This window comes from Nannospalax galili, unplaced genomic scaffold (genome assembly GCF_000622305.1).
Source record: "Nannospalax galili isolate Female #2095 unplaced genomic scaffold, S.galili_v1.0 scaffold612, whole genome shotgun sequence".
Taxonomy (NCBI): Eukaryota; Metazoa; Chordata; class Mammalia; order Rodentia; family Spalacidae; genus Nannospalax; species Nannospalax galili.
This window is the reverse complement of record NW_008333388.1, coordinates 241,843-252,647: the sequence shown is the minus strand read 5'-3', so window position 1 is coordinate 252,647 and position 10,805 is coordinate 241,843. Positions and strand designations below refer to the sequence as shown.

The 10,805-nt window shown below is 46.3% G+C and overlaps 1 protein-coding gene across 1 annotated transcript in view; it reads left to right on the top strand.

Annotated features, from left to right (window-relative positions):
• The first annotated feature begins 3,318 nt into the window (after window positions 1-3,318).
• The window catches only part of Fdft1 (farnesyl-diphosphate farnesyltransferase 1), a 32,268-nt gene continuing 24,781 nt past the window's right edge, over window positions 3,319-10,805 (top strand). The window contains exon 1 of the mRNA XM_008828086.3: window positions 3,319-3,533. Within this exon, the coding sequence (XP_008826308.1) occupies window positions 3,435-3,533 (99 nt within the window). The 5' untranslated portion in view covers window positions 3,319-3,434. The remainder of the gene's footprint in view (window positions 3,534-10,805) is intronic.

Genomic DNA, 10,805 nt, shown 5'->3' with positions numbered 1-10,805 from the left:
TAAATTCACATTTATTTATTGAGGGGAAGGGTGCTCCGAGGCACACGTGAGGCAGAGGGCAACTTTTGGGACAGTTCTCCCCTACATGTGAGTCAAGGTTTGGAGGCAAGTGCCCTTTATCTACACTGAGCCATCTCCAGAGCCTGATTTATTTTCAATTACGTGTATATAATCAGGATATGTGCACATGAGTGCAGGTGCTGGAGGAGGCCAGAAGAGAATGAGTCCTTGGAGTTATAAGCAGTTGTGAGCTACAGATGAGGGTCCAGGGAACCGAACTTGGGTCCTCTGGAAGCACAGGACATGTTCTTAACCACTGAGCCATCTCTCCAGTCCCAGGCACTTACTCTTAACTGAAGACTGGGAAGTTACAGAACTTCAGACCATATAGTTAAACTGAGTGTGTGGCCCAAGCCTATAATCTAGCTACTCAGGCGGCTAAGGCAGGAGGATCCAGAGTCAAAGGTCAGCCTGGTCACAAAATCACAGAGTTGACAAGGTCCAGTCACTGCCACACTTCTGGCGGCCATAAGACTCCAGCTTGTCCTCTGTGCCAGAGGTGCTCTCTCAGTGTGCCTCCAGGATGACTGAATGCGGGACAGCTACATGGGTGGTAGTAGAGACCTCAGATGTCAAGCTTTTGGGGTGTAGAGCAGGGATGACATGCAGATCAGTGACATGTCCCTGCACGATTACATCACAGTGAAGCAGATTGCCAGGTGCTGTCCCACAGTGCAGGATGCTGTGCTGCCAAGTGTTTTCACAGAGCTGACGCTCCACTGGAGAGCATCGCACACCTGTAATGGTGAGAACCCTCTGCAGGTCTTGTGATAATCAACAGTGGCCTCCCAGAAGGCCTAACCTGCACTGGATGAGTGCCCTGGGGAAATGGCAGGCTGTGGGCGTGGCCCCACTGCACCCAGGGAATCCAGCCGTCTGACTTGCTCTGCCTGGGCACCTGTGAGGCTACCCTCCAGAACATGACCGTGAGCAGATGAGCTCCTAAGTGTTGCTAAAGGCTCTTTGATTCCTGACCCATGAGCAGGGATGTGGGGTCAAGTTCAGCTGCTGATTTCCTAGCTGCTGCATGACATTTAGGAAGGCTTAGGAAAAAAAAGCTACAAAGTTGGAATCCTTTAGTAGTAGCCTTTCACAGCTCACAGGTCTGCAAGATGGAAGTCAGATCAAGGCAGTTCAGTCACCCTATGACAGCCTGATGACAGCTCGATGATGGCCCTTTTCTGGCTTATAGATGGTGCTTCACTGTGGCCTCACAGTGTGTGTGTTTGTGTGCTGCCCTCCTGATGCTCTCACCAGGACAGCAATCCCATCATGGGCTCATCCTGTGACCTAACCCTCATGACCTCATTTATACCTGATCCCTCCCAAATGCTCATCTCCAGATAACATCACATTGTGGGCTAAGGTTTCAACAGGAGTTCTGGAGGGATCTTAAGAGGCACACACTTTTTAAAAAAAGTTTTCATCAGCATATATTTTAACTGTAGGCAATGGGGTTTCATCAGGACATTTCCATGAATCTATATAATGCATTTTGATCATATTCACCTCCTAACCCTTTCTTGTGCCCTTCTGCCATTATACTTTCATGTCTTTGTGTGTGTGTGTGTGTGAAATGATTGAGTTTATTTAGGGTTAACTTCAAGGAGTGTGGGCAACTTACCAATGGTCACACCACTGAAGAAAATCCCTCAATGAGTCACACATACCAAGAAAGGGGCAGCTATGTAAGGTGCAGATAAGGGCCCTTCAATAAGGGGTCTAAATATGATCAAGATGTATGAAATGCACAAAAATTCAATAAAGTGTATATTTAAAAAAGCATGGGGGCTGGTTGGGGTTAACAGGAGTGGGAGGTACATTGAGGGTGGGGGGATATGATCGAAATACAATACTCCTATGAAAATGTCATAATAAATCATGTATAATTAATATGTGCTAACAGAAACATTTTTAGAAAGCTAGTAGAGAAATCTAACAACCATTTACTGCCCATAGATGGTCATGGAGGGAGCCCCAACTCCCTAAGACCTTGAGCTGCCTATAAATCCTCATGGACCGGTGGAGCCTCATGTGCGTCCCTCCCACTCCACGAGAAAAGGGTGACCGAACACAATCTTGTGCAGATCTTACAGTCGCCCACTTTTTATTTTCTACATCCCAGCCCTCTCTGTGGAGTACCACAGCTGTACCCCAGTTCCCTCTGTTCCAGCACCTTTGAAAACAGGATTCAAGATCAGCAATATGATGCTCCTCCGATGGTGGGAAAGATAAATGTGAGAAACCTTGGAGCTTATCAGGAAATCGTCTCCACAGCAACGCTGTTTCCAAGCCTGATTTTACCATGAAACCTATTTTCTCTGCCAATCTTTGGAACACTGTAGAACCCGAAGGATCCAGAATTTCAGGTACCAGCTGATTCTGAACCTTATGTTCTAAATGGGCCGCAGACCATTGTCCCCAGCTAGAACCCACCACCTGACCGTCCCAATTCCAAAACCCGCTTTCTTCCCATTCCCGAAATCTTTTACCCGGCAGTCTCAGATACACACACACACACACACACACACACACACACACACACACAAAAAAAAAAAAAACAAACAAACAAACAAACAAACAAACAAAAAAACCCAAAAAAACCACGCACATATTATGTATATATGGAATATATGTATATATAGAATATATGGAGCATGTATGTATATATAGAATATGTACATGGAACACGTATGTATATATAGAATATGTACACGGAATATATGTATATGTGGAATATGCATGTATTATGTATACATATTCCATATATATATATATTGCATTTATTTTGTGTGTGGGAGGGGGCTCACGTTCCACGATCACAGGGCAACTTGCAGGAATCAGTTTTCTCTTCCCACCGTATGGGTCCTGAGGCTCGAACCCCGGGTCCCCAGACTTCTCGGCGGGAAACGCTGACAGAGCCCCGGGGGTTCTCGGGTGCACTGTGGGTAGGAGCCTGCTTCAGCGCTCGGGAACCTCCACGCATGCGCGGCACCCCCTCCCCGCCTCCTAAGCGCAGCAGCAAACAAAGCCCCCCCCACCCCCGCAGGCACCAATGGCACTCGCTGGCCTCTTTCTGGTCCTCCAATCAGCTTTTAGGGTGTGGTCATCGCGCCAGGCGGCTACGGCCGCCCATTGGCCCGCGTATCCCTGGTACGAGCATCGCTGGCCAATCGGCAGCCGTCAGTCCACTCGCTCGCTTGGAGTCCGCGCTGAAGGGGGAGGTGGGCGGGGCATTTGGCGCTGGCCCCGCCTCCTCGCCCGGCCGGTCAAGCGCACCGCCTCCAGCCGCTTCTAAACGCCGGCGGGTGGGAACCACTGCGGGAGGGGAGCCCGCGCGTCTCGGAGCGTAGCCCCGACCCCCTGCCGCCGTCATGGAGTTCGTCAAGTGCTTGGGGCACCCGGAGGAGCTCTACAACCTGCTTCTGTTCCGCATCCGGGGCCGGCGCAAGTTCATCCCGCAGATGGACCAGGTAGGCGGAGCATCCTGCATCCTCCCGGGCGGTGCGCAGCCCACCCCGGGCTCCAGGTGCCCAGCTCCAGGGAGCCCAGCGCCCCACACGCCTCTGGCTCCTTCCGAGACGGGCTCACGGCCCCGCCAGGCTGCACTCCAGCCCTGCCTGGCCGCCTGGTCCCCACCCTGCGCCCCAACGCCTATGCCGGTGCTGGTGCCTGTGCTGGCTTGGCAGGTACTTGGCTGCGCACTCGGTCCTCCCTCACCTGAGGTTTCTCTGTGCATTCCCAAATGGAGAGTAGACGGGTGGATTGGGAGAGGACGCCGGAGAGCCCTGCAGTTACCAAGTGCGAGTTTTCTCTGCAAGGCATACTTATTCACTCTTCCAGCCCCTTCTCACCCTCCTACAGTTGCCAGCTCACTCATCGGTGCTTATACTAAGTTTTGCATAACGCATACATAACCTTCCAAATTTACTTACTGTTAGTTGCTGGAAGACAGACTTGGTTTATTTATGTTCCATACAGCCCATACCTGGATCCTCTAAATGAAATGCTTAGAAAAATATTCTAACCAAATGATGTAATTGTATGAATAGATGTTCAGTTAACTAGTGGGTTACATCAAAAGCTTTTGGTTCTTTTCCTACATTGGAAACATCACTAACATTGTCTTACTTTAAACTACTCTTAATTGGTGTGCTTTATTAAAACCCTTGTCCATCAGAAAATAGATGTTTTTGCCTTTATCTCATAACCCAGAATCCTCACCCAGCCAGTGCCAACTCTGTCAGATGGATAGGGAACACTTGCTTGTGCTAGGGGCTCTGATGTACCGGTATACAGCATTGATAGCAGAATGGTGCCCAGATAAGACACTCAGAGAGTACATTTGGAGGGGAGAGTATTCACACTTGTCAGTCTGTTTGATTCTGGGATTTTAGGCTGTTTGAAAATAGGAATCATGTGATGTCTTTAGTGCCTTAGTTTGTCAATCCCTGTGCAGATAAGTTAGTGAGCCAAGCTGCCCTTGAAGCTTCTAGCCTTTTAAACCAGGTAACTTTACCTGAATGTGGCAGAATGTATTTATCAACTTGACACACCTAGCAAGAGGGACTCTCAGTTGAGGAATTTCCTCCATTGTGTTAGCCTTGGGCAAGCCTGTGGGGACATTTTCTTGTCTGCTAATTGATGTAGGAGGACTTAGGCCACTATGGTGGCAGCATCCCCCAGGCGGGTAAACGTACCTGCTTGAGCTCCCGTCCTGGCTTCCCTCAGTGATGGCTGTGACCTGGAAATGTGACCAAATAAACCTTTTGTTATAGTGTGTCATAGCAACAGAAAGCAAACTAGAATGGTGGGAAATGTCATAAGGAAATTTATAAGGGGGAGGAGGAAAGTCAGTTCTTGGCTAGAATGTGAGTTTGGTCTTTTGAGGGTTATCTAAAGGAAATGCAGCTTCTAAATGTTTCCGTGCCTTGTATGAGTAAATATTTATTTAACTCCATACTCTTTTAAGTATATTTTTATTTATGTGTATGCCACGCGTGTGTGGGTGCCCAAGAACACCGGAGGAAGCTGTCTCCGGGAGCAGCAGTCACACGTGGGTGCTGGGCATTGGACTCTGGTCTTCAGAGAAGCAAGGTGCTCTTAGCCACTAAGCTGTCTCTCCAGTCCCTAACTCAGTATTAATAAAATTTCTCCAAGTGCTGACATGATGCCGTAATTGGACATTTCCACACCTGACCTCATGTACACATGTAAGAGGTATTCAAATGCAGATACACTAGAAGTATTGTTGAAAATTAGCCATGGGCTATGTGTATAAGGTATGTGTGGGGACATATGCGTGTTTGGACTTGGGTCCCATCGCAGGATACCTCATTCATGTACTTCTGGTCCCAAGCATTTCAGATAAGGGTAGGCAGCCTGTGTTTGTTACTGTGCATGTGTGCACTTAGGAGAAGTATTCACTGTTGTCTGGCTCTTGCAGGGATTTGTGACCTAAGGTAAAGAATCTGTTTCATAATCCACATTGTTTGGTCTCTTGACATCTTCTGTGATAGGTAATTTTTCTACCTCAGACACTGTGGTGAATACACTGCCTTCTGAGTCCAGGAAGGTCAGACTTTTAGAAAGCATCTTAGCATGAGCTGAATGAATGTGCACCCTTTGTTCTACTTTCAGAGCTGACAGGTGGCTAATCTTTGTTTTGGAATATAGACCTTGTGGTATCAGAAAACTGAAATTCTCTAAGAGTGCTGACAGAAAGCCAGATGTTCTTTAGTTAAAGGTGGTCTGACGCCCTGCCTAGACCACGCACTAACCTGGTCTTTCTCGTTAAAGTTTGGTTTCCATAACTGCACGTACTTTAAACTTTTTTTTAAATATTTTATTATTTTTATGTGTATGTGTGTATTGTGTATTGCCTGCATGTAGGTAAGTGCACCCGTGTCGTGCAATGCCTGCAGAGGTCAGAAGAGGCTGTTGGATCCCCTGGGACTGGAGTTACAGACAGTTGTTAGCTGCCATGTGGGTGCTGGGATTTGAACCCAGCAAGAATAGTCAGAGTTCTTAACTGCTGAGCCATCTCTCCAGCTCCTAAACTCTTTTCTTACAGATTCTGTCATTTCTAATTCATATACCTTAAGATTGCATTAACTTAATATTCTTGCAGAAGTCCTGGGTTCGAATCCCAGCAACCACATGGCAGCTAACAATTGTTCATAACCCCAGTTTCAAGGGTATCCGACAGTCTCTTCTGTCTTCCGCAGGCATTGCATGACACGGGTGCACTTATATACATGTAGGCAATACATGCATACACATAAGAAAAATAAAAATAATAAATAAAATATTTTTTTTTAAATGCTTTTTGACCCTTTGTTTCCTTTCTTTTTTTAGGCAAGGTCTCAATTTGTAGTCTAGGCTGATCTGGAACTCAGTTTGTTTCAGACTGACTTTGAACTCATCTACCTGTCTGAGCCTCCTGAGTGCTGGTATTGCAGGTATGAGCCATCAAGCCTGATTAAAAATGTAACTTTGGGGCTGAAGAGATGACTCAGCGGTTAAGGGCACCAGCTACTCTTGCAGAGGACCAGAGTTCAGTCCCCAGCACCTTCTATAACCCCAGTTCCAGGGGAATCTGATGCCCTCATCTGAAGGGTGCATATGCAGGTAATACACTCATACACAGAAAATAAAAATAATGAATAAAATATTAAGAAAAAGTAAAGATGCAACTTTAAGGCTGGACATGGTGGAACACACCTTCATTCCCAGCACTCAGGAGGAAGAGTCAGGTGGATCTTTGGGAGTTTGAGGCCACCCTGGTCTACATAGCGAGTTCCAGGCCAGCCAGGGCTTCATGGTGAGACCCTGTCTCGAAAACATAACTTTACTGTGTTTATTAAACTTGAGTTTCATAGCAGATTCTATAGGATCTTAAGTATACAGTCATGTCACCTGCAGTTAAGGGTCGGTTGGCTTCTTCCTTTCTTATTTTTATCGTCTTTTGTCTTGTCTACTTGCTGTAGCTAAGACTTTGAGCACTATCTTGAATAAGAGAGTGGAAAGTCCTTGTCTGACTCCTGATTTTAGAGGAAATACAGTTTGTCTCCATTTAGTATAATGTAGACTAGGTTTGTTATACATCGCCGGCTCATTAGGAGGCACGCTGCATCTATTCCTAACTCTCTAGGACTTTTATCATGAAGGCATGCTGAACTTGGTCAGATGCCTTTTCGGCATCAATTGAGATGATTATGTGCCTTTTACCCTTCAGTGTATTTATATGGTATATTTATTGGTTTACATATGTTGACCCAACCTTGCCTCTGCAGGATGACCAGGAAGCCTACCTGTTCATAATGTATGATCTTAATGTGCTTCTAAATTCGGTTTGCAAGTATTTGAGAATTTTTGCATCCGTGTTCATCAAAGAAATTAGACTATAATTTTCTGTTTTTGTTGTCTTTGCCTGATTTTGTTATCAGAATAACACTCTGTGGGCTTTGTTAGCACTGTGGTCACTCCAGTTCTCTGCCATGACAGGACCTTCTTCCATGGCACCTTGCTGAGAAACTTTGGAAAGCAAGATACTTTCAGTCAGAGGGTGCCATCATAATTGGCTAACGATTGTTTAGCTCTTAGTATATGGCAAACACTATTTTAAACACCCACATCTATTATTATGTAATCATCCAGTCACCCTTTGAGGAGTTGTTCTTTGCTTGGTTAATAGATGGGGAAGTAAGCTCAGAGATCAGCGAATTGCCTAAGGTTCCATAGCTATGAGGTGGCAGCTTGGGTTTTGACTCTTAGTCTGACTCCAGAGCTCTCTTTACCTTACTATGCTGCTCATCCTGATGGTCATGGATCACAGAGGCACATTAGACAGCAGACTGTCCAGAGCCAGCTAACAGTTGGACACAAATGCCTATCCTAACCTGTTAGAGGCATTCAGAAGTAGGGTGACTTAGGGACTACAGAGTAACCTGCTATGGGCCTGGTGAGGTGGTTCAACAGATGAAGGTGGGATCCACACAGCAGAAGGAGAGAACAGACTCCAAGTTGTCCTCTGACCTTGACACATGTGCCCCCCCCCCAAAATGTGATAAATATTTTTTAAAGTAACCTGAAAAGAATGGAAAAACAATAACATGTGGGGTTGCTCCCTCTCCTCATGGGTCGTTGGCCACTGGTCCACGAGGACAAAGGGAGCAGGAGCGACGAGCGGGGTCAGGATGGCCAGTCGGAAGAAAGCCCTTCTGGGGAGGCAGGTTCAATGATGCAAACAGCTCCAGACTCAGTGAAACAGCTCCGTTTATTCAGTGGGTGAACTAGGGAAAATATAGTGTGGAGGCAGCAGCCAATGCCTCAGCTGATAGGTGCTCATAGTGTGCTTTATTTACATGTGGCAGTGGGCTCCTATCGTAGGACTACCGGGCAATGCCTGATTATCATATAGAAAAAACCTGGGGGTAGTTTTTACTCCAGGTAACTATGCCAAAGGTCATGTTCCAAATAAGGTCAGGCATCCTTGCTTGGTGGCACTTTCCAGGTAAGTCGGGGAAGAGAGCAGGAGACCCCCTGCTGAGAAGGGGAGTCCTTCCCTATGGCGCCGAGCCCCTTAGAGCTATCCGGACATGGAGGACTACAACCCTAACAGCAGGGTTCCCCAACAATAACATAAACAAATAAAATAAAGCCTGATGTCAGGGCAGCTTAGTAATCTGGAAATACTTAAAAGTTTCAGAAATCAACAGAAGAACTTTGAAGCATTAGAATTGAGTTAAAGGGTGGTGGTGTCTACCCAGGGAATTGAGGAGCAGTTGTATGTGGGATGACACAGAAGCCAGCAAGGCTGGTAGGGAAGGGGGTAATTTAGAATTTTGTTCTGGGGGGGAGGAAGCTCCATCGGAAACTGGGTTGTGTTCATTTGAGTGAGAAATGTCAAAGACAGAACTTTGTCATGAAAGCAGGACTTTTGGAGCACTGATGGCAGAGGACCCAGGAGTTATATTCGGAGTTAGAAGAAGCAAACTAGTAATGATTTTATATAGATGACTTGAACTGTTTACCAAAGACAGTGCTACTCTTATGTCCATTTATAAAATTTTAAAAATTTATTATTGTGTGTGTGTGCACATGCATGTGCCACAGAGTGCACATGGCAGTCATAGGATAACTTGTGGAGTTGGTTTTCTCCAGCCACCTTTATACAGGTTCCAGGGATTGAACTCGAGTCACCAGGCTTGTTCAGCAAGCACCCTTACCCTCTGAGCCATCTTGCTGGCCTCTTGCTTAGTTCTTACTCAATGACCAAACATCCCAAAACTTAGGGATGTAATTGTGGAGGTTGGTTATACAACATGTGCTGATTCTTAATACTAATGAGCTCCTTAAAAATGACGAAGTATCTTACATGCATGCAAAACATTCATACATATAAAATAATAAAAATTTTTAAAAAATAGTGGGGCTGGAGCAATGGCTCAGTGGTTAAGAGCTCTGACTGCTCTTGCAGGGGACCCGGGTTCAGTTCCCACCACCAAATGGCAGCTAACAGTCCATAACTCCAGTTCCAGGGTGTCTGATGCTGTCTTCTGCTTGCCACAGGCATTGCATACACAGGTGCACTAGCATACATGCATGCTGTGCTGGATAGCTTTAGTGTCAACTTGACACACCTGAGTTGAGGGAGCCTCAATTGGGGAATTGCCACTATTGGGCTGGCCTGTGGCCATGTCTGTGGGGCACCTTCTTGATTGTTGAGTTCCTACTGGGTTCTCCACCATGGCCTCTAATAGTAGAGATGCTGTGCTTGTAAAACTACTCCTGTGGTGAGAGATTTTTGTTTCCCATTTCTTTCTTAAGATGAGTAGAGAGACTTGGGGTCTGGGGAGGTGATGGGAATTCTGTATTTCTAGCTCAGTTTTCCTGTAAACCTAAAGCTACTCAAAAAAAAAAAAAAAAAAGTATAGAAAAACGCACACACAAAGAGCAGTTCTTTCTAATGCGCTGGGCATTGTTAATAAGACACCTTGTAAACCTCCTGTTTCACGAAAACTATCTGGTTGTTATTTTCCTTAGGGAAGATGAAAGTTCAGGACTAGCTCACTGCAAGTCACTTGTTTCAAAGTGGGAGAAAGGAGCAGCTGACTTTCCAGAGTGTGATAGAGTCTTAGTGGGTTTAGAGACTAGAGTTGAACTGCAGTTGTTGAAAGTCAGATTCTATTCAGAAAAATGCTATTGCAGTAGGGGTAAGGAAGTCAGTATAGAACTGGGCTCAATCTGATAATGTACAAGAAGTGAGACAGTACAAGGGGTGTGCATAGTGGGTGGGAAGTAACTAAAAAGAAACTTCAGAGGCAGGAGGATTACAGCGAGTTCTAGGCCAGCCTGGTCTACATAGTGAGTTCCAGGCTACCCAGGGTTACAAAGCAAAACCTAAAATACAAAACAAAGACAATTTTTAATATATTTTTTATTGAGTTTTGTGCATCTTATACAACTAACGGTAATCCTGTTTAGACCCCCTCCCTCACCCTCCTCTCCTCACAGCCCCCCTCCCCTACCAGATTTCATGCATTCTCAAAAGCAGACTTTCAACCAAAGGCCAGCCTAGTTCGTAAGAGGATTCAGTGGGGCCTGAATAGTTTGGTGTAGGAAAGACCCTGCCACAGCGGGGAAGAGCCAGCTTAGGGGGGCTGGGTTCCCCCGCAGCCTGTGGGGTCAGGGAGAAGGCCCCGTCCAGGCGCCTGGTGGGGCGGGGCCGGGGCGGCAGGGGC